Source organism: Marmota monax, unplaced genomic scaffold, assembly GCF_021218885.2.
Source record: "Marmota monax isolate L192 unplaced genomic scaffold, Marmota_monax_Labrador192_F-V1.1 WCK01_AAM20220418_F8-fsc00015, whole genome shotgun sequence".
Lineage (NCBI taxonomy): Eukaryota > Metazoa > Chordata > Mammalia > Rodentia > Sciuridae > Marmota > Marmota monax.
The window spans coordinates 12309464-12333648 of record NW_026692194.1 but is presented as its reverse complement, the minus strand read 5'-3'; the positions used below and the strand labels follow the sequence as shown (position 1 = coordinate 12333648).

General features: G+C 32.5%; 1 protein-coding gene across 5 annotated transcripts in view; it reads right to left on the bottom strand.

Annotated features, from left to right (window-relative positions):
- Positions 1-24185, bottom strand: part of Ccdc88a (coiled-coil domain containing 88A) — a 124341-nt gene that overhangs the window by 42408 nt on the left and 57748 nt on the right. For all 5 annotated transcript variants that reach the window (XR_006847034.2, XM_046423777.2, XM_046423785.2 and 2 more), the window contains exons 9-16: positions 22237-22318; positions 19804-19962; positions 18334-18480; positions 17608-17752; positions 9386-9570; positions 6096-6233; positions 3261-4331; positions 1665-1792 (exon numbers count right to left, since the gene is read on the bottom strand). Coding sequence is in view for 4 of the 5 variants with exons in the window: in XM_046423777.2 (XP_046279733.1) it covers positions 1665-1792; positions 3261-4331; positions 6096-6233; positions 9386-9570; positions 17608-17752; positions 18334-18480; positions 19804-19962; positions 22237-22318 (2055 nt within the window). In the remaining variant the exon portion in view is untranslated. The remainder of the gene's footprint in view (positions 1-1664; positions 1793-3260; positions 4332-6095; positions 6234-9385; positions 9571-17607; positions 17753-18333; positions 18481-19803; positions 19963-22236; positions 22319-24185) is intronic.

The following is a 24185-nucleotide window of genomic DNA, read 5'->3' as shown; positions in this document are numbered from 1 at the left end:
CTGATGTGATTCTGCAATCTGTATATGGGGTAAAAATGGAAGCTTTTCTTTTCTTTGTGAAATAAAAGCTTACTTACTGAGAAAGAAAACTTAAGGACTTAAGACACTTCTTTCCCAGTTTCCTTAACCTAATCACAGCTATCAATTGCTTTCAATCTCATTTCTTGAAAGTTTTAGTTCAACATATACTCTTATCCACCTAAATTTACATGACTTTCTGATCAAATAAAAAAAACATTTTCTCATAAAATACCTGTAATATTTATTCAACATGATAAATTTCTATAGTATCGCCATATGGTAATACAATATGGTTGTCTGACTTAAACTGACAGAATAAATATCTGAAACTATTTCTCTTTTTTATTATAGAGCTAACCTTTTTTTAAGAAATATAGTTTTAGTTGTTGATGGACTTTTATTTTATTCTGATTTATTTATATGCAGTGCTGAGAATCAAACCTAGTGCCTCACATGTATGAGGCAAGTGCTCTACCACTGAGCCACAACCCCAGCCCCTGGAGCTAACCTTTTTAAGTGTCTATTTTCTTTTAAATATTCTCAAAATTACATTAGTAAATACTATATAATAAGCATTACTTTTTCATAATTGTATTTATGTTAATATAGAATATTAATACTTGAACAGTAATAATAGGTAGATCAAAAAATATAAATTACATTATTATAAAAGTTCCAATAAATTAAAATCTAATCTATATAGAACAATATTCTTGGGGCTTTGGCTGTAGCTCAGTGTTAGATAGCTTGCCAAGCCTTTGAGGCCCTGAGTTGTATCCCCAGCATTTCAATAAAGGAAAAAAAAAAAAAAAGGAAATAGTATTTTTAACAATATAAACTTCTGTCCTATCTGGAATCACACAGCCCAGGATGCTGGATATTAGACTACTTGAAAATGAAATTAACCCTAGTTGATAGACTGTAATTACCAGGGAAAAACAGAAATTTTCTTTAAATATATATTGATCATTTTTTAAAATTAAAGGGATATGAAGTAATTTCCTATCTTGTTTGTAAAACTTTCATTTTTCCACATCATTTTTATACTTTAATCACTTCTCAGTATATTTTCCTTTGTTTCATACTTTTCCTGAATTTCCTTTTTTTTTTTTTTTTTTGTGGTGCTAGGGATTGAACCCAGAGCCTTGTGCATGCAAGGCAAGCACTCTACCAACTGAGCTATCTATCTCCCCAGCCCTCCATTTCCTTTATAGTCCACATTTTGGCAAACAAAATAAATGAAAGAACTGAAATAGGGAAGATGGGGTTAAAAAACAAAACAAAACTGAGGTACTTAAGCACATGATTCAGATGAAAAATAACTTGCTTATCTATCTGTTGTTTTGTTGTGCTTCACAGGTGATTACAGCTCCTGATCATCTTCTACCTGGGTGGCCTCCTGTTTTTTCTATTTTTTCATTGCATTTACATAATAACATTGTAACTTTTTTTCTTATATTGATATTAGGTGTCTTTGATAGTTTTTTTTCTTACAGAACTTTCTGTAAGGGAACAAAGGGCTCAGAAATGGTGAAATACATAAATATTTTCTGTATCTAGTACAGGAAGGAATTCATGTTGGGCCAAAATAATAACAATAATTCCAACTTTTTGCAAAACAGACTTTGTACTCACTCACTCACCTGTCATCAGTACTTTGTTCATCATGCAACAGTCTTTCTTTATTTAACCCTATCTTCTCAAGTTCATGAGTTAATTTTTCAAGATCATTATTCATTTGTTGAGTCTTCAATTTTTCACTCACCAAATCCTTATTTCAAAAGGAATGCACAACTCACTTAAGTGTAAGAACATTAATATCTAGAAAGTCAGCCAAGATTCTAATTACTATCATCCAGAAATACACATAATTTGACCAGGAAAGACAGAAATATTGTCATTAAATCTTTTATTATTAAAAAAGTCAAATGGCAAAATTATAACTCAGTTGAAACATTTTTTCCTTCTTTTCTTGTGCTAATGCTTCTTAAACCCTAATGTTAAAACTAAAAAGGAGCAACTTTTTTGTGTGAATGTACACCTCAGTCTGAAAATTATGAGGGAAAATAAATCACACATCCCATTCAGTCTTTAATGACAAAACTTTAGTGCCTACTTCTTCCTATGAATATATATTGAGTATGACATTCCTCCTCCACAACAAAACCTCTTCTCCTTGTAGAAGAGGCCTAGGATATTGACCTGAAGAACTAGGTAATGAAGTTCAGGCATAAGAAAACTGCTGTTCATGTCTATAAGACTACAGAACAACGGGGGGCGGGGGAATTGTAAAGGTCCTTCTCAAAGTCTCTTTAGAGAAACAGAGAGAGCACAATGTGACTTTTTGCCAGAATGCTAAGACATTTTAACTACATTAAAGGGTTATAACATACCATATTGCACAGGGATGGGAAAAAAGAGCCAAACATGTTATCCTCTGATATGCACCATGTTTCACAGGAAACATTACCACATACTTATGAATTTAAGAATTTTTAATACACAGATCCAGGAAACAACCAGTTATTTAGTGCTGACCTTTAACCTGAACCTAACTTGTAATCTCTTGCTCTTCAAAATTCATGTGGCTCACGGGGCTTTGGAGCCTGAAAGATCTGGGTTTGAATCCAGAAATTCAACTCTGCCATTTATTAGCTGTGTGATCTTGAGTAAGTTACCGAATGGTTTTTAACTTGTTTTTTAATATGGAAAGTGCAGGTAATACCTACAAGATTTGGTTATAAAAGTACAACTTAAATCCAAGTCATTAGACCAGTCAATACTTGGCACAAGGTATTCAATAAACAGAAGCTAGTATGCTTCCTATTATACTTAGCATTTAGTGAGAGTCCTGATCAAATATCTTAATATTAGTTTAAAAAAAGTTATAATATATTATAATATAATGAATCAGATACCTCAAAGAAAATTTATTACTGCAAATCATTTTTTCCCTACCCATTTGATAAAGTTTTATTAGAAACTATAAATCTCAAGACTTAAAATATTAAGCAGCATAGAGATTTGGTTAGGAATTACTACAAATCTTTAAAAATACAATTAATATGTACTTTTTAATAAAAGTAGGAAACCTGAAAGCTGTTTCTAGTTCTAATTCCAAAATTCTACTAAACCATAAAAAAGATGATACAAATTACTGATGGTATCCAATAAAATTTAAATCTTGAGTTAAAAATATAAAAAATATAAGCTTTAAATTTAAGTAAGTGTATATTTACCTCACGTAATGTAACCAAAGTTTTTATATCAATAGTTGCTCTTTTCACAAGTTCTTTGTTTTCTTTCTCTAATTCTTTTAGACGAACACAAGATTCTTTATATACACCAATTTCTTTAAATAAAGTTTTATTTTCTTTTTCCAAATTTCCAATCTTCACATTGTTTTCTTCTAAAGTGGTATCTTTTATTTCTGCTTGTTGTCGGAGTCTCTTATTTTCCTTCTCCAATTGTTTTTTATCTTTTTCCAGTTGAGATGTCTCTTGCTCTAATGATTTATTTTCTTTTTCCAGTTGTTCTAGTCTTTTGCTAGATATTTTCAATTCCTCTAGGTTTTTTTGCAATGTTTGATTTTCCATCTCTAAGTCTTGTAGTTCACTTTCTAATTGTTGAATTTTTTTATTGCTATTTTCTAGAGCTTTCTGTAGCCGCTGATTTTCTGTATCTAATCCCTGGTAACTAACTTCCAAACGTTCTGTTTTCTTGAAAGATGCTTTCATAAGCTCCAAACTCTTCTTAAGTTGCTCTTTTTCACTTTCCAGTTCTTTGTTTTCTAATTGTAGCTGAGCCATTTTCATGCTGGCACACTTCAAAGATTCCACATTCCTTCGCAGTTCTAAGTTTTCCTCATCAAGTTGGGAATTCTCTTTTTCTAGGGATTCTAACTGAAAAGTAAGATTTTTAAAGCTATCCAATGTTTTTTTTAATTTTCTATTTTCTCTTTCTAGCTCTGAATTTTCATGTTCTAAGGCCTCAATTTTTTCACAAGTAATTTTTAAATTAGTTATCTTTTTCTGTAACAACTCATTTTCTTTTTCAAGATGATGCAACTCATTTTCAAGTTCTTCAGCTCGTTCTCCCTTTTCTTTATAATGCTCCAATTCTTTTCTAATTTGCCTTTTTTCAAATTCAATCTTGCTTAGCTTGCTACTTGTTTCTTTGATAGATTCATGGAGAATCTTATTTTCTTTTTCTATGTCTTTCACCCTTGCTTCAGCACTTATCTGGGAGCGCTGCCTTAAGGAAGACACTGTTTGATTCAGATGTTCATTTTCCTGTTCCAATATTTTAACCTAATTTTTAAAAATACAAAAAGAAAAATTTAAACTATAGTGAGCAAAACTCAAATATTCTGAATTACATAATTTTTACTTTCTAAAAATGAACAGGGAAAAGACAAAGGAGTATAGAATGTATGTATGTCTTATTTTAAATTCTGACAAATATTTATTTACTAAAGACTGTTGTGTATATATATATACTGTCAGGTTTATTAAAGTTCATGTCTTTAGAGACAATATAAATGAGACAATCTAAATGAGTGGTTGAGATAGACATTCATAATTATGCAGTAAAATATGAATTAATAAAAATTATCTTCAGATTGTTTCAGATTATTTATGCTTCAAATTCAGATATAAATGTAGGTGAAATAATGTGCGCATGCCTCCTTACAGACAGGAAGTTTTATTTTCAGGTAACCATTTTTGCAATGCCTGTGCATACTGGGTCCTCAATAAATATGTACACATTATATTTGTTTATATATATGGGTACATGTATGTGTATGTTCATTCCTAAAATAATAAAAAATTCTAGTTAGGAAACACCTAATAACAAAATTACCTAGTACATTTGATAACCAATTAATCCAATTTGTAGTATAGCCCAAAACAATTGGTCTCAAAACTTAGTGTGTTAAATAATCCTTCGAAGTTTGTAAAAGTACCTGCAGGAATTTCTGTGCCCTAAAGAAATGTGAATTTTTACTGGTGGTCTTAGGACTAACTACTGCCTGGATGATATAAAAGAAGCAAGTAAAAAATAAACAAACATTTCAAAAGCCAAGATAATCTATTCACTTTTCTCAGATATAAAATAAGAATGACTAGCAAACTTGACAGTAGTTAAGATGTCTGCTGCCACCATCCTTCTTCCTCTTTAAATAGGGTCACAATACACATGCATTTCTCTAATTCCACTCAGATTTCAAAATCTGCATTTCTACTCCACAGACATTTGAAGGAATAGGTGCTGCAAAATTTTATGCTAGATTACTACTAAGCACACAGGCAATTAAAAAAATTTTAGGTTTTCTTTTCACCTTTCCTGAAACAGAAGGGATAGAAAATGATGTAGAATTACACAGTAGTCCTTCCTTATCCATGGGGAATACATTATAAGACTCCCAATACCCACAGTACTGAACCCTGTGTGTACTCATCTTCCCTATATCCACACACCTATGATAAAGTTTCATTTAAAAACTAGGCATAGTAAGAAATTAACAATAACTTCCTGTAGATCTTACCAATCTTGGTGTATTTTTTTCTTTCCTTATTAATTCAAAAACTTTCACCTTTACATTTAAAGGAAGCATTTAACAACCTCTTTGACATATCTGAATTTGTAGCATCACTACTCTTGCAATCTGGAATCACTACTAAGTAAAATAAGGATTACCTGAATTTATTAACCACTATGATACTACAACTAGAAAGTTGATCTGATAATGGAAGTGACTACTAAATAACTAACAGACAAATAGTATGTACACAGGGTGAATATGATGGACAAAGGGAATGGCATAAGGTTTTATCTTGCTACTTGGGATGGCATGCAATTTAAAATTTATGGATGGTTGCAGATTATGGGTAACTAAAACTGCTGAAATAAAACTGTGGATAAGGGGATAATACTACAGTTAATTTGAAAATCTAAAAAAAAATCTAAAATATTTCTCTTTAACATATAAACATTCTGTTTGCATATACTTTAAAGCCACTTGTTAATAAATTTTAAAATACATTGTTTGCTTAAGTAAGAAATTTATGAACCTGTCTCTCTGAATTTTCTCTAAGTGTTTCAATCGTTTTTTCAAGCTGAGCTTTCTCCTTCATTAGATCCTTGCTTAAATTCTGACAATTCTGAAGACTTTGCTTTTCTTGAATAATCTCACTTTCAAGAATTTCAACCTAGAGAAAATTAAATCACAAAAAAAACATTAACTATTTTCCAAAAGAGGAAACATGTCAAAACAAAATATAATGATTGATTTAAGCATATAGTTTTAATACCTAAAGGGTGAAATTTAAGAATTTAGAATAGAAAGTAAACTAATTTTAATAGATGTATAAAATATGCAGACATGATTATCTTCCGTATCCTCTGCATGTTTTAGGGCATATTTCTATTTCTAAACACAAAGACAAATCCAACTGAATAAATGATAATGACACACTACATAAGGATTATACAAATCTTACTGAAATATTCTCTTAGTTTAAGTTGATTAGTAATATAAAATTTTAATTATAGTCATGGAATTTCAGTGAGCAAGGAGGAAGAGAGGGCTGGGGATATGGCTCTGTTGGTAGAGTGCTTACCTTGCATGCACAAGACCCTGGGTACAATACTCAGCACCAAAAAAAGAAAAAAAGATGGAGGAGAAGAATATAAAAAGCATAAAGGAGCTGGGTGCAGTGGCACACGCCTGTAATCCCAGCAGCTCTGGAGGCTAAGACAGGAGGATTGGGCAAGGCACTCCCCCAGTACTGCCCCCCCCCCAAAAAAAAAGGCTGAAGCAGACAGACTGCAAATTTGAGACTAGCCTCAGAAGTTGAACAAGACCCTTTCTCAAAATAAAAACTAAAAAGGGTTGGGGGAATCTAGCTGAGTGATAAAGTGCCCCAGCTTCAACCCCCAGAACTGAGAAAATAAAAAAAAATAAAAAAATAAAAAGTATGAAGAAAGAGATAAAAAATGGTATAATTTTAATAAAGCAAGAAGGAACTGCTTTAAAATAAAAAAAGAGAAAAAAGAGAAATAGGGTTGAACAAAACTATAGCAAAGACTTTTATTTTAGGTTTAAATTTATTTACTTTTGGTACTGGGATTGAACCCAGGGCCATTCTACCCCTGAATACATCCCCAGCCTTTTTTATATTTTTATTTTGAGACAAAGTCTCACTAAGTTTTGAGCCAGGCTTTGAATTTCTTCTGCCTCAGCCTCCTGAATGGCTGGGATTACAGGTGTGCCACCATGCCCAGCTGACAGAAATTTATTCTGATTGATAACATTTTAAAGATAAAATAATATTGTTGGTTAATAAGTATGGGATAGCAATTTCAAGCTAAAATATTCCAAACTATTGGTAATCTTATTATTTATATAACATATTCAAACCAGGCATTTTTTTAAATGAAAATGTACAGCAGTCTATATCTACACAGTTCTCCAAAGTCTCATGTGTTAACAGCCTGGCTGACAGCCTGTAGAGCAACTAGAAGGTGGTGGAACCTTTAGGAGGTAGGCCTATTAGAAAGAAGTTGGGTCATTTGAGATGCACCCTTGAAAGGGTAATTGGCACTTGAGTCCCTTCTTATTGTTTTGCTTCCTAGTTGCTACAAGGTGAGCAGCTTTGCTCCACAATGTGGTCCCCACCATGATGTTCTGTCTTGTCACAGACCTAAAAGCAATAGAGCCAGCCTGCCAGGAAGTGAAACCTCCAAAACCATGAACCCAAATAAGCTTTTCTTCCTTATAAACTGTTTACCTCAGGCATTTTGTCATAGCAACAGAATGCTGACTGACATAGAAGACTTTATGAAATATTCCACTTCAGGTTTAAATGTTAAATTCTTATTTCAATAATGAACTCTAGGGGCTGGGGTGTGGCTCAGTGGTAGAGCTCTTGCCTAGTACATACGAAGAACTGGGTTTGACCCTCAGCACCACATAAAATAAATAAATAAATAAAGGTATTGTGCCAATCTACAATTAAAAAAACATTAGGGCTAGGGTTGTGGCTCAGTGGTAGAGCACTCGCCTAGCATGTATGAGGCACTGGGTTTGATCCTCAGCACCACATAAAAATAAAGATATTGTGTTTATCTACAACTAAAATATAAATAGTTTAAAAAAATTTTTTTAAATTTTTTTTAGAACTCTAGAACAAGTTTAATGTTTCTGTTTTAACAACAGTGGTATATAACTACACACAGAATACAATTTTCAATTAGTATCTCAAAAGCCATCAAATCACAATTTTTTTTTTTTACTTAAACCCAGGCCCTTGCACATTCTAGGCAAGTACTCTACCAGCAAGCTACATTTCCATTCCTTTTTAATTTTGAGAAAGGTCTTGCTATGTTGCCCAAGCTGGCCTCAAAGTGCAATCCTCTAGTCTCAACCTTCAGAGTGGCTGGGATTACAGGCATGTGCCACTACATCTAACTTCAAGTTACATATTTTACTGGGTAATTCAATTAAACATTAATTTGCATGTTCAGGAAGTATAATTATTACTAATTAATTAATCTGGTTCTCCCAATATAGATGGAAATACATGAATAATAGTTTATTAAACTCACCTACTGGTTTACACAAATGGGATTCATAAAATATTAAATTTACAAAAAATTTCTTTCATATAATGAACTGACCAAAACTTGCTAGAATCACTAAGAATTTACTAGCTATCAAAACTAAGTTCAAAATGAAACTATACTTTACAGGTTTAATTATAATGGTAACCAAAATACAAATGTTCCAATTTCTAAATGAATTTTCTAATTTAATATTCTATCAATTGCCAGATACTCATCAAGATTACTTGGTTAACAGACTGGTAACAATCAATGCAAAAGTATTTTAAAGCAGTAAAAATTTTGCAAGAAAATCATGGAATATATTTGCATAATCTAAGGCAGTGGTTTTCAAAACATGGTTTTGGGACATTATGATGAATATCACATAGGACTTTTTTAGGAAATGATTTTATTCATGCAAAATTATGTGAGGGGGCACAAAAATATACGCAAAAATTAATTACTTGGTTTAAATGTTACAAAATTAAATATTTCTGTTCAGCTAAAGCCTAATTAAAATTCGGGTTTCAAGATGATAAATTGTGAGCTCCAAATAACATTTCCCATTTAAAAAAAAAAAAAAGATTTAGAGAAATAGGTATTTCCATGTCTGGGACAAAAAATGTTAACAATGAACTTAGATTTTCTCAAGGAAGAAAGCAAGGAACGCTTTTTTTAGGAGTGCTAAGTTGTGTCAAAGATACTATTTATTTATACATATATCTAATATCTATAGTAACATAATAAACTTATTTACCTTTTTACTTAACCTTTGATTTTCTTTTTCCATTTTTAGAATTTTGGAGGTGTTGCCTTCTACAGAATCCATAGTACTCCGGAGCTCTTCCACAGTTTTTGTCAAACTCTGGTTTTCCATTTCTAACTTTAATAACTTACTTGATGTCAGCTCATTCACCTCATGGCCCAAGGATTTCTGTGGTGCTATAATATTGAAAAAATATGCCATTAGTAAAACTACGTTTATATAAAAAATGTTGAATGTTAATGCATTAGGACACTTGGTTTTTAATTTTATAAAATCAATAAAAGTTAATAGTTATATAAGCATGAAAAATTTAATGTACAAAATTTAGCCTTAAGAGAGTAGAAAGAGCTGGGCATGGAGGCTCACACCTATAACCCCAGTGGCTTGGAAGGCTGAGACAGGGGAATCCTGAGTTCAAAGTCAGCCTCAGCAATTTAGGCCTAAGCAACTCAGGGAGACCCTGAGTTAAAAAAAAAATGTATATATATACATATATATATATATATATATATATATATATATATATGTATATATAGAGAGAGCTATAGATATATATATATATATAGATGGATGGATAGGATAGATATAGATATAAGCTAGCAATGAGACTTGGTGGTTGAACACCCCTGGGTTCAATTCCTGGTACCAAAAAAGAGATCACCAGTTCTAGTTCCATGAGAAATGAACTACTTGACAATGGCCAATCCACTTTACTCTTAATGATTTTTAGGTTTCTTTTGTAAATATAGGTACTGCTCTGTGATCTTAGTGGTCATTGTGTAACCCAAATAAGAAATATAAAGCATATTTATGCGATACCTTCAAAAATTAAAAGATGACAGATTGAAGAAGAATCTTATGATATGGACAAAGTTAAGACAGTATACATGGGTCATTTTCTTCTAAATTAAGAATTCATGACCATGTGTAGTAGCACATGCCTGTAATCCCAGTGGCTCAGGAGGCTGAGGCAGGGGGATCACAGGTTCAAGACCAGCCTCAGCAATTCAGCAAGGCCCTAAGTGACTCAGCAAGACTCTGTCTCCAAATAAAACATAAAAAATAAAAAAGGGGCTGAGGATGTAGCTCAGTGATAGAATGCTTGCCTAGCATGTGTGAAGTACTGGGTTCAATTCTCAGCACCGCATATAAATAAAATAAAGGTCTGTCAACAACTAAAAATACATTTAAAAAAATAAAAAAGGGCTGGGGGGATATGGCTCAGTGGTTAAGTACTCCTTTCAGTCCCCAGTGCCAAAAAAAAAAGAAAGAATTTTTACGAGCAGAGAGCAAATCTATTCTCTTTTGCCAAGAGAAAGCATCTTTAGCTTTACATATTTTAAAATAAGAAAACTTGGTGTCTACTTCTGAAAATACTCTTCAGTAAGCCAAAAATAATTATTTTAAAAATAACCCTACAGTAGTCTGGGCGTGGTGGCACACACCCATAACCAGAGCAACTCTGGAGGTGAGACAAGAGGATTGCAAGTTCAAAGCCAGCCTGGGCAATTTAGAGAAACTAAGTCTCAAAATAAATAACAGAAAGGGCTGGGATATAGTTCAATGGTAGAGCATCCCTGGGTTCAATCCCCAGTACTGGGGGTGAGAGGAGGCTCTATAATACCATAACTTGCTAGTGCAAAAATATTAGGCTAGGCTGAGAATCACTTGAGCCCAGTCTGTAGAACATAGTAAGACACCATCTCAAAAAAAATAAAAGGAATTACAAGTGAAATACCATACCTAGGATTTTTAAAAATCCCTCAAGAATTGAAATGGATGAGGTATTAGAGGGCATTTCTATTTTGTGCTTTAAAACTTTCTTGATAAAAAGCAAAGAAACACTCACACAGCATTTACCCCTGCTTGCATACATTCTCTTAAATATTAGGTACAGTAAATAACTTCCTAGTTCAAAAAATGCAAACCTCAATTTTTATGTCTGGCTTTAGTTGTAGTCATCATGTTGTTAATCTTTTATTAAAATTTTGTTGGATAATTTTATAATTCCATTAGTTCCCCAAATCTCTTTTGTTTTGTTTTCACCTATAATCTATTTACTCCATCAAAGAACAGCAGAGACAGCAGAGTAAAGGAAGAGGAATAGGGGGAAGAAGGAGAAAAAGGAAAGAGAAAATACTGGGAAATGAGTTGGAACAAATTGTATTACATGCTTGTATGATTAGATCAAAATGAACCTTAATATTATGTATAAATATAATGCACTAATAAAAAATCAGGAAAAAGCTGGGCACAGTGGTGAACGCCTGTAATCCCAGAGGCTCAGGAGACTGAGAAAGGAGGATCACAGTTCAAAACCAACCTCAGCAATGGCAAGGCGCTAAGCAACTCAGTGAGACTCTGTCTCTAAATAAAATACAAAATAGGGCTGGAGATGTGGCTTAGTGGTCGAGTGGCCCTGTTTCAATCCCTGGTACCACACGCCCCCCAAAAAAAAATCAAGAAAAGAGGAAAAAAAAGATTTTAAAAAGACGATTTAACTAAAAACTTACAGGATAAATTGCTCTAACTGACAACTAATGAAGCATTAAAATTGAATTTTGAAAAGACACCACTTTTTTCATTTGGGTAAGAGTTTAAAAAAAGTGACATGCCCTAGACTTGATGAAATTATTCACATTTTTCCCATTTCTATTTCCATTATCAGCCTTTTGTAAATCTGTTCCATCTTGTAAATGATATTAAAACAGCATAGAGGGGCTGGGGAGACAGCTCAGTGGTAAAGTACCTGCTTAGCATGTATGAGACCTTGAGTTCAATCCCCAACACAACGTAACACAAAAATAGCATAGAGGTGCTGGGGTTGTAGTGCAGTGGTACAGCTTGCCTAGCATGTGTGAGCTACTGGGTTCAATCCTAAATGCCACATAAAAATAAATATAAAAATAAAGGTATTGTGTCCATCTACAACTAAAAACAAAATATTAAAAATAAAACAGCAAAGAAACAATTTAGATATACATCATTCTTGAGTATTATTATCAATCCAACGTGGATTTTTTTTTTTTTTTTTTTTGCACTAGGGACTAAACCAAGGGATGTTTTATCACTGAGCTATGTCCCTTATACTTTTAATTATTATTGTTATTTTTTGAGACAGGCTATTACTAAGATGCCTTGAACTTGAATTGCTCCTACCTCAGCCTCCTCAGTCACTGAGATTACAGGCATGTTCCACTATGCTTAGCTCTGGATTAGATATTCTAACAAGAAAAAACAAGCTTGTTTGTCAAATTAAAAATGTAAAAATATTAATAAGCATTGTTTTTATAAAGCATCTATAATTTTTTAATCTAGGATTTCACTAATTCACTTTATAATTTTCTTTAGTTATAAAAAAGAGCAACAAAAGGAATTATAGAAATTCTCTCAATCTTAAATTCACATTTTCATTTATTAAAAATTTTAATTGTTTTCATGCTACAATTACTGACATATTTATTTGTTTTTTGTTAACAAAAATTGTATATATTTATGGTATATATATATATGATGTTTGGATATAACTACATTTTGGTTAAATGAAGCTAATATTTTATTACTTCACATACTTTTTTCTGTGTGTGCTGAGACCATTTCATTTTACTCTTTTAGTAATTTTCCAGTATTCACAGGGTTTTTATGAACTACAGGTACTATGGATGTACAACAGACCTCATAAACTTATTCCTGTATAACTGAAAATGCTGCATCCCTTACCCAACATCTCCCTTATCTTCCCATTCCGTAGCTTCTGGTAACCACTAGACTTTTTAAGATTCCATGTATAAGTTAGACATTGCAGTATTTGTCTTTCTGTGCCTGAATTATTTAACTCAACATATTGTCCTCTAGGTTTTTCCATATTGCCAAAAATGACAATTTCTTTTTTTTTTTTTTTTGGTGCTGGGGATTGAACCCAGGGCCTTGTGCATGCTACATCCCCAACCCACTTTCCTTGCTTTTTTTTAAGGCTGAATAATATTCCAGTCACATTTTCTTTATCCCATTCACCCACTGATGGATACTTAGGTTGATTCCATGTCTTAACTATTGTGAGTAATGCTGCAATTATGATGGGAGTGCAGAATCTTTAACAAGCTGATTTCATATTTTTTGAGAATATACCCAGAATTAGGACTGCTGGATCCACCTGGTATATCTATTCTAATTTTTTAAGAAACCTCCATACTGTTTTCCAAAATGGTTCTACCAATTTACATTCCTACCAACAGAATACAGATGCTCCTTGTCATCTGTATCCTTACCAACATCTGAATCCTTTGTCTCATAAACAGCCATCCTAAGAGGTTTCAGGTGATATTTCATTGTGGTTTTAATTCCCATTTCCCTGATAGTGACACTGAGTTTTTTTTAATATACCTATTAGCCACTTGTATATTTTCTTTGGAGAAATGTCTATTCAGATCCTTTGCCCATTTTTAAGTCAAGCTGTTTTCTTAATATTGAGTGGAGTTCATTATATCTTTTGAATATTGACCCTTTATTAGATGCCATATTTTACAAATATATTCTCTCCACTCTATAAGCTGTCTCTCTTCACTCTACTGATTGCTTCCTTTGCTGTGCAGAAGCTTTTTAAGTTTGATGTAATCTTGTAAGTGTATTTTTGCTTTTGTTGCTCTGTTTTGGGGATCTTGTCCAAAAATCATTGCCCAGACCAATGTCATGGATCTTTTGCCCTATATTTATTTTCTTCAGTAGTTTATACTTTCAGGTCTTATATCTAATTCTTTAATCCATTTAGACTTGTTCTTTTGCATGTGTCTGTTCAGTTTTTCTAGCACCATTTATTGAAGAGATTGTCCTCTACCTATCATTTGTTCCTGGCATGATTGTCAAAAATCAATTGACCACAAATGTGTAGGTTTACTTCTGGGTGCTCCATTCTGTTCAATTCATTTATGTGTATGTTTTTATGCCCATTTTATTTATTTATTTGTTTATTTAGAGACAAGGTCTTGCTAAGTTGCTGAGGTTGGCATTGAACTTGCAATCCTCCTACCTCAACCTCCTGAGTATCTAGGATTACAGGTGTATGTCATCATGCCTGGCTAGTTTTGTGCTATTTTGTTTACTATAACTTTGTAGTAGATTCTGAAATCAAGTAGTGTGATGCCTTTGGTTTTATTCTTTCTATCCAAGATTTTGCATGGTTTCAATGAAGTTTAGGATTGTTCTTTGTTTTCTATTTCTGTGAAAAATATTGTTGAAATTGTAATAGGGATTGCACTAAATCTCTAGATCACTTTGGGTAGTATGAGCATTTTATTCCCCCATTAGCAGAGACTGAATCCAAGAATGCTTGAACACTGCCCAGGCCGTTTATTTTTTATTTTGAGACAGCTAAATTGCTTAGTGTTGCTAAGTTGATGAAGTTGGCCTTGAGCTTGAATATTCTTCTGCCTCAGCACTTTCTATATTAAAAGAGTATATCATCTGCAAACACAAATTTAACTCCTTCCTTTCTGATATGGATTCCTTTTATTTCTTTCTCTTGTCTAACTGCTATGGTTAGAACTTCTAGTACAATGTTGAATAGAAGTAGTAAGAATAGCCATCCTTCTCTTATTCCTGACCTTAGAATATCAGGATGCTAGCTAGCTATGGATAATAATGTTGGCTATGATGATGGCTGCAGTCTTGTCACTTATGACCTTTACTATGTTGAGGTACATTCTTTCTATCTCTATCCTAGAGTTTTTATCAAAAAGAGGTTTAGCCAGGTATTGTGGTGCACACCTGAAATCCCAGTGGCTCAGGAGGCTGAGGCAAGAGGATCAGAAGCTCAAATCCAGCCTTAGCAACTTAGTAAGGCCCTAAGCAACTCAGCAATACCCTGTTGTCTCTAAATACAAAAAGACGGGTGGGGATGTGGCTCAGGAATTAAGTGCCCCTGGGTTCAATTCTCAGTACAAATAAAAAGAGAGGTTTAATTCTTTTGTCAAATGCCTTTTCTATCCATTGAGATGATCATATTGTTTTTAGTTCTTTATTCTGTTAATGTAGTGTATCACATCTATTGATTTGTATATGGTGAACCATCCTTGCATTCCAAAATTAAATCCCACTTGATCATGAAGAATGATGCTACTGGATGTGGTGAGAATTTTTCCATTTATGTTCACTGAGAATACTGAACTGCAATTTTCTTTTCTTATAGAGCTCTTGTCTGATTTTCAAGAATTAGGATAATGCTGGCCTTGCAAAATGAATTTGTAAGCTTTTTCTCTTCTTCAACTCTTTTGGAAGAGTTTGAGAAAGATGGTATTAGTTCTTTAAATGGTTCATTCAGCAGTGATGGAAGACTTTATTAATGATTCCATCTCCTTACTCATTATTGATCTGTTCAGATTATATTATTTCTTTATGCTTCAGTCAGACCAACTCTCAGTCACAATTTGTAGTCATGTGTTTCAATAAATAATATTACGCTATAACATGGTATATATTAATACTTCCAATGCTATGACTGTGCTTCACTGAAGCTTCATGTCAGATCATGATGTATTAAAAATGAGGCTTACAATACATTTTTAGTAATATGGAAGAGTGTCTATGTAGTAGTGTTAAGTAAAAAAAGGAATTTGAATTTTATACACATTGTGACCTTGTAATGTTTAATTACATATGTACTGAAATGTTCTGAAGAAAGTTTTCTGAAATGTAAAAGTAATATAAGCAACTATTATTGATCTTAATTTCCTCCTTTGTACTTTTCCACATACAATTAATTTTATAGAAAGAAAATCCCTTGTATAATTTGAAGAGACAACTACTACACCACATTAAAACAAATATTCTGGTCTACAATTACAGTTAAAATCAGTTATAAAACAACTGTGTGACATAATGATTACAATGATAGTTACTATCTAAGGATTTTGAAGTATCAACAAAGTTAATCCTCACAATCCTCCCAACTACCTCACAAGGTAGTTAATATTTGCTCCCGTTAGGTGAAGAAACTCTTAACTGTAAATTTTAACTACTTTAATAGAAAGCATTTAGTTTGAATCACTTTCTTTGCAACTCAATTCCCAAGGAGTAGGAAAAAACAAGTTAAACAAATATTTTAAGTAACCCATCTCTGTAAGTTCATTAACTGAATGTGGTCAGTACACAGGGGACCAGAATTTTGAATTAGGTTGTCAAATTTTGTAAAATTAGGAAAAACCTTAAAGATATAATATATAGGATAAGTCGTGTGCATAAGTAATTATTCTATAAGTATCTGATTCTAAAATCTCTTAGAGATTATATTACCTCAACACTATATCCTCAGTGCCAGGTATAGTGTTTTACATTTGGCAGATGTTTAATAAATATTTGCTGAAGGAATGCAAAAAATAATCCAATATGGGGTAACAGAAATTATAAAAGTAGTCTCATTTGAATAAATATGACCTGGCTGTAATTTCAATAAAGTATGTCATCATTAGTACATCCAAATTCATAACCCAAGCAACTGTATTTTAATTAGGCCCAACTTTAAGAAAGATAAATTAATGGGAAGCCTAGAAAAAGAGAACAAATTGTAAAAAATTTGTCTGATAGTCGATTATTATCTCCAGGAGTAGACTGGTTAGCAAGAGTAATCTTGTAACCATCAGTGGTTGGGCTGGACAGAATCCTATAATGGCAATCACACATATTATGAAAGTAGCCATGAAAATCTTTAACTTCTCTTACCCTGACCACATATTAACCTAAGAATCTGCCCATTATATTTTGACTTCCTATTTTGGTCTGTCTATAGTCAAAGAACATGCTGACTAGCTAATACAACTTTTCTGTTTTCTTTACTTACAACTTATTATTTACTAATAAATTATATATTAAATATATAAATATTAAATATTATTAAATGTTACTACATTTACTATTATGTTTTTTGAAAAAAATCAATAAATTGTTATTCCAGCAGCCTCTTGTGACATTAACATGAAATAGTGTCTAAATCACCAATTAAATCTGCTATTGCAATCGTACATAAAATTGAATTCTAGACATGGAAAGCTAATAATCAGACCTAAACAGTGTAATCAACATATTATTATGCTAGACAATGGTTTGTTGGCCTTCTGAGGTATTTCCAGTTAGGAAAAATGAAGAACTGCAATAAAATATCCAAAAATATAAACAAATACAACTTTCATTTATCTTTGTAGGTAAAACAATATTGGGAATACCTTCAGAAAGTTCACTAGTTCTGGATATCTGTTCCAGCTCCCAGCCAAGATGTAATGATTCATCCATGCTTTGCTTCTGTGCCATTTCCAAAGTCATGTTTTCTTCCATTAATTCTTCGATCTTTTTTCTATCCATATCTCGTTCCTTTTTTATTGGCAAGAAGTAGGGAGAGAAAAGAAAACTAAGAAACAGTACTATTTTAAGCCACTGTTTTATTATTTATAACTTCTATTAGAAAAATAATATGAGGATAAGTTTTCATTTCCTTAAAATTTTTAGTTTGAAGGCAATAATCAGTTATTATAATTGTTACTGGTCATTATACTGACCAGGTATCTGACATTCTTTTAAAGTGATCTTTGGGAACAATGAAAATGCTTCTTCTCTGAAGTATAGCTTCAGTGATACCACAAAAGTATTCTGACCCAATGCTAAATTTTAGCCAACAGCTTTATTTTTGTGTTTTTAAAGACATGTTTATACAATAGCTAATTTATTGTGGTTTTGAAAGGTAGATGACAAACTTAATAATACACATCTGTAACAAAAGCAGAAATTTCTACTACTTATGTGTTTATGCAAAGTTGGAAGCATCTAAATTATTTAGCTATCTCTTTTCTGCTAATGACTTAAGGATTCTAGTCATTCTTGGCATTAGAGAGAAATGAGTCATATTTTAGAATTTTTCCTTAGAGGCTATTAATTGATATACCTATAAAACTTACCATTTCCATATCATGCAGTTTAGCCTTTAATTGTAAATTCTCTTTTTCTAATTCATGTAATTTATCAGAACGAGCTCGAGTTCCTTCTAGTTGGTCTTCCAACATGGTTTTTGTTTCTAATAAAACTTGATTGTCTTCTTTTAATTCCTATAAACATTTCAAAGTCTTATTTATCACCAAAGTGCTAGTGTCTGTTAGTTTTTGAAAGTTAACAGAACATAAAAATTATTTATTGTAAACTAAAACATAAAAGCCATCCTTATTGAAAGATCTATGCAAGAGTAAAACTAATGAATAACAAATATATCAATGTGTTTTGGCTTCATTCCCTTTCCTCTCCACAAATTTAAGCTAAAATGCAATCAAAATGCTTAGTCCTTATATTAGAATGAGTAATACTACTATAATTTCACATAAAACTGTAGGGAGTATATTTAAATTTCTTAATCACAAGGTTAAAGAACAAAGTAGTCTTTCAGATATTTAAGAAACTAAGTTCCATAGAATCGGGGCTTATTCTATTAACTGAAATAAGACTCACATTTCTCTCTAGATATAACTTGAGAGTGAAGGTTTTTGTAATAAAATACTAAGACTCACATAAATGATAAACCAAATGTCTATCAATAAATGTTTTATAAAAACATCCTGAGGAAATCCTTAAAAATCCCCATATATGATTTGAAGATTCTATCTAAGTTCTATGCCTGTGGTTTATACATCCTAAAGAAAATATATAAAAACAGTGGCATCCATGAAATACCTTAGCCTTGCATATGTACATCTAAAAGAATTAATATGAATTTTGTCTTGAAGGCCTGTTGGGGCTATTTAGTGATAATTTTCAGGATAAAGTGTTCTATTTTCTCTTATATTTTCATTTCTTCATTTTGCATACTCCTTTCTTCTGTATGAGGATACATACTGAAATTGACTAAAATCTCCTCAGATTTAGCTGACAGAAAATAAGAAAACTACTGAAAAAGGAAAAAAATAATGCAAGGACTGTCAAATTCTTGCTGTTAGTGTCAAATTTCTATAACACTGAACTACTAAGGAGGAAAAGTTGCTTTTTAAAAATTTACTTATATATACATAGCCTTCACTGATTCACATTTACCAACTCAGTTAAGCAGCAATCAGGAACATGTTATGCTTTCACTTATGGGGATAAGTTTGATTAGTAGAGAAATGCTTTTGATTATGAGGGAAGGACTTGAAAAAGTCTGCTTTACCTATGATGTTAAGTAAAGGAATGAAAGAAGAGACACAGAGTTGAAAATGTCTGAAAATCTCTTTTTAAAAGTCTAAGAAATAATGCTGATCTATCATAATGTGAACAAAAGATATTTACTGTTTGTTTAACATTTGTAAAGGTCCTTGGTTATCAAGCGCATTTTCCATGCATTTTGAAAATCATATCACTTTTAAAGAAAAAATATTGTAAATGGTTAATATTATGTAACATACCTCAACTCTTGCTTTATAAAATTCAATATCATGTAGCCTCTCTTTATATCTGCTGACTTCACTTTCAAGCTTATCAACTCTAATTGCCTTCTCTCGAAGTGCATCTAATTCATCTCGGTACATTCGAGCAGAACGAGCATCCGAAAGTAAATTCATGTTCTAGATATAAATAAAGAGTAATACTTCTAATATTACTTTCTATTTTAAACATTTTATGCCTCGAAATATTTACTAAAAAATCATTGAGTTACATATTTTAAAAAGGGGAATTTTATATAAATTGTATCTTAATTAGAAAGTTTTTTAAAAAATGGAAAAAAAATGAAGCCTTTTTTCTTAAATCAAGAAAAAGAAAAGGATTTTAAACATACACAAAATCTTATATAATACTCAGGAATGTAAAAAATATGAAGATATTTTAAAGTAAGTTAATCTCAACAAAATCATTTACAAGTAATTTAAGGTGAAAAAGTTAACTTTAAAACACAAGACAATAAAAATATAGAAGATGCCTGGTGTGGTTGTACACACCTGTAATGCCAGTGACTTGGGAAACTGAGGCAGTAGGATTGCAAGTTCAAGGCCAGCCTGGGCTATTTAGAGAGACCATCTTTCCAAAAAAAAATTAAAAGGAGGGGCGTGCCTCAGATGTCCTGAAATCAACCTCTAGTACTTAAAAAAAAAAAAAAAATACAGAAGAGACAGACTGTATTACTTAAGCATATTAGTAGTTATTTTAGAGAAATGTTTCTATTATATTAAGTGTTTCAAATATATTGTGATATAGCATTTGAGTCAAATTTTAAAAACCTTTTAAAACTCCTATTGTAATCTTTTAGAACAGTCGTTCTCAAAGCATGGTCCAGGGGCTTCTTTGAAAAGATTTCAGGGAATTCATAATAAATATTAAGGTATTTTATCTTTTTCACTCTCATTCTCTCATGACTGTGCTGTAGATTTTTCCAGAGGCTACATGGCATGTGACATCTTAATAAACCGAATGCAGGAAGAGAAGAGAATCCAGCAGTCTTCTACTGTATCAGGCATTAAAGAGACCTTCAAAAATATAAAATAGTAGTACTTTTTCCCTTTAATTTTCTTTTTCAGTTAATAATGTTTTGGAGAATCACACTTTTGGGCAGGGTATACTGGGGACTGAACACAGGGACACTTAACCACTGAGCCACACTCCCAGTCCTTTTTTGGATTTTATTTAGAAACAGGGTCTCACTGAATTCCTCAGGGCCTCACTAAGTTGCTGAGGCTGGCTTTGAACCTTCGATCCTCCTGCCTCAGCCTCCACAGCCGCTGGGATTACAGGTGTGCACCACCACACCCAGCTTAAGAACCACACTTTTAGAGGGCACACACACATATAATAAACAAACTGAAAACAAAAATCCCTCTACCATTAAGAAGCAGAATAGTAGCCACAGCTTATCTAGAAATAGGACTTTCAGTCTCATTCATCTAGGAAGTCCCAGTTCATGACCCTACAAATGAAGTGTTCTCTACATTTAAGATGGCAGATTACGGGAAATTGGGGACCTTAGCCCAATCCTTATCATTTGTGAATTAAGAGCCTATACACTACCCTGAAATGAAAAAAAATAGAGTGATTAAAAGACGTGAATTCTTACACACTCTTGGTTCAAGATAAAAAAAAAATAACAAAACCCTCAAAACACAAGGCTTTAAAATAAAATATAATTAAAAAAATAAAAAGTAATCTTATTTAATAGGAAAATAGTAAAAGTAGATGGAGAGGAATGAGGGTAGGGCAAGGGAAAGTCAAAATATGTTATGAGCATAGCTAAATGGGCCACAGTGAAACCTGCCATACTGTACAATTAGGTACCAATAAGGGGAAAAAACACAACTATGCAGAAGCACGGGAAGAAGTTTCCCAGTTTTAAATTTCACTTAGTTTTTTATTTTTTAAGTCTATTCTTATATCCTCAAGTTCATTTTCTCCTTCTTTTTTTTAAATCTGTATTTTATTTATTTTATGTGGTGCTAAGGATTGAACCCAGTGCCTCACTCATGCTAGGCGAACGCTCTATCACTGAGCCACAACCCCAGCCCCAGTTTCACTTAGTTTTAAGTGATAGTGAAAGGAACACACCATCAGAGAACAAAAACCCAGGGAGATACACATAAATAGCACAATTCATAGTATGTAGAGGTACTCCATCTTCCAAGACCACAAAAGCCAAACATAAAAAAAAGATGGAACTGTCCTAGTCCCAATAGGCTCTTTTTTGGGCTCTGTTATTTTTGAAGACAGAGAATTTAAAAAATCATCAATTTCTTTAAGGCTTGGTTACTTTACTTAATAATTTAAAGAACTAAAGGCAAAGTTATAAATTACAAGAAGAAAAATCAATTTCTAATACTTGGTGGTCTTATGTAACAACAGTTCCAGGTACAAACCTCTTGTTGCAGCCTTTTAAGTTCTATTTCCATTTGTTCAAGCTCCTGCTTACAATCCAACAACTGTTCAGTCTTTTCTTCCCTTATAAACACAAAAAATATATTTATTAAAGAATAAACAATTCTTTTAAAAACTGTGATCATCATTTGCATTAATACAAATGAATTATTTCTAAATGACCAGTTGAACGTAGTATTAGCCATAATCCCAACCCAGTGGGAAAAAAAGCAAAGCAAAAGATATTAGGAATGCATATAACTAGATGTCACCAAAGTCCCACCTCAATGTTCTTCAAAGGCTAATTTCAATGACTAATGTTCTCACAGTTTATAATGTAGTCTCTCTCTCTCTTGATCTTTCCTTCCCCTTTTGTTCCCAACTCTCCTTTCTTTTTCTCCCTTGCTCCCACCTTGCATGGTCAATGGCAATTAAGCTTGAAGGTTTTTTTTTGATGCAATACTGAGGTAGACTCTCAAGGGTTCCCAATGGTCTAAAGGAAATTATACACTTACTACTTGCCATACAGATTTCTAAACTTCTCTAATTGTTTTCTACAATGTTATCTTAAAATGTCTTCAATTTCTTCTATTATTTTTTGAACTGTATTTCTATGTCCCTTCAGAGCAAATCTGCTCAGAGTAAGCCTCCACTCACTATCTCTACTTTCTTATATTTTCTTTTTTAATAATAATAAAAGGTCACTGTATAAACAACCTGTTATTCACATCTCCTCATATAAAAACAGGAAGCATATCAAAACCATAATTTTAAAAGGTGAAGAAATATTCTCTTTGTTAGAGCAACCATAATTTGTTAAGTAGGTTCCATTTCTCGTTGTAATGAATGTTTAGGTAATAAAACTCATTACACATGAAATCCTGTATATTTCAGGACAGATGTCTGAAAGTGTAGGTTTAAAGGTGTTTAACATATACTGTCAAACTGCTCTACAGAAAGGATAATACCAAACAGCAGAGGACAAAAGTAAAAACTGTTGTATTATTATTCTAATTTGTATTCCTTTGAATACTAGCAAAGACTAAATTTGTTTCCCCACATTTGTGATATTAAAATTTCTATTTTTGGTCTGGGATTGTGGCTCAGTGGTAGAGCGCTCGCCTAGCACGGGTGGGATCCGGGTTTGATCCTCAGCATCACATAAAAATAAAGGCATTATGTTGTGCCCATCTATACCTAAAAAATAAATATAAAAAAGTTTCTATTTTGTGAATTATTAGATCACGTCTTATTCTAACTTTCTACTGGATGGTCTGTCTTTTCCTTAACTAAAAAGTTATTTCCAACAAGGCTTAGTAGTACAGGTCTATAATCCTATCAGCTTGGGAGGCTGAGGCAGGAGGATTGTGAGTTCAAAGCCAGCCTCAGTAACTTAATGAGGCCCGAAGCAACTTGGCCGAGACCTTGTCTCTATGTAAAATACAAAAAGGGCTGGGGATGTTGCTCAGTGGTTAAGGTCCCTGGGTTCAAGCCCTGGTACCAAAAAAGAAAGCTATTACCTTTCATGTTGTTAATAATATTTTTTGCAAAGTTTTGTTGTTGTTGAGTGCTTTTTTAAACTTAGTTTCTTCATTGTGGTAACATATATAACATAAAATTTGACAATCTAATTTGTTGTTGTTTTACTGGAGATTGAACCCAGGGCCTTGTACATGCTAGGCAAGTGCTCTACCACAGAGCTATATCCCTAACCCTTGTAATTTTATTTTGAGATAGGGTTTTGCTAAATTGCCCAGGCTAGCCTTTAATTTGTAATCCTCCTGCTCCAGCTTCCTCAGTAGCTGGGATTACAGGAATGCACCACTGCTCCCAGCTGCTCTAATCATTTTAAAGTGCAGCATTATTTGTAATAGTCAAAAAGTGGAAAACAACTCAAACACCAATCATCTAATGAATGAAAAATCAAAATGTGAGATAATCACCCAATGGA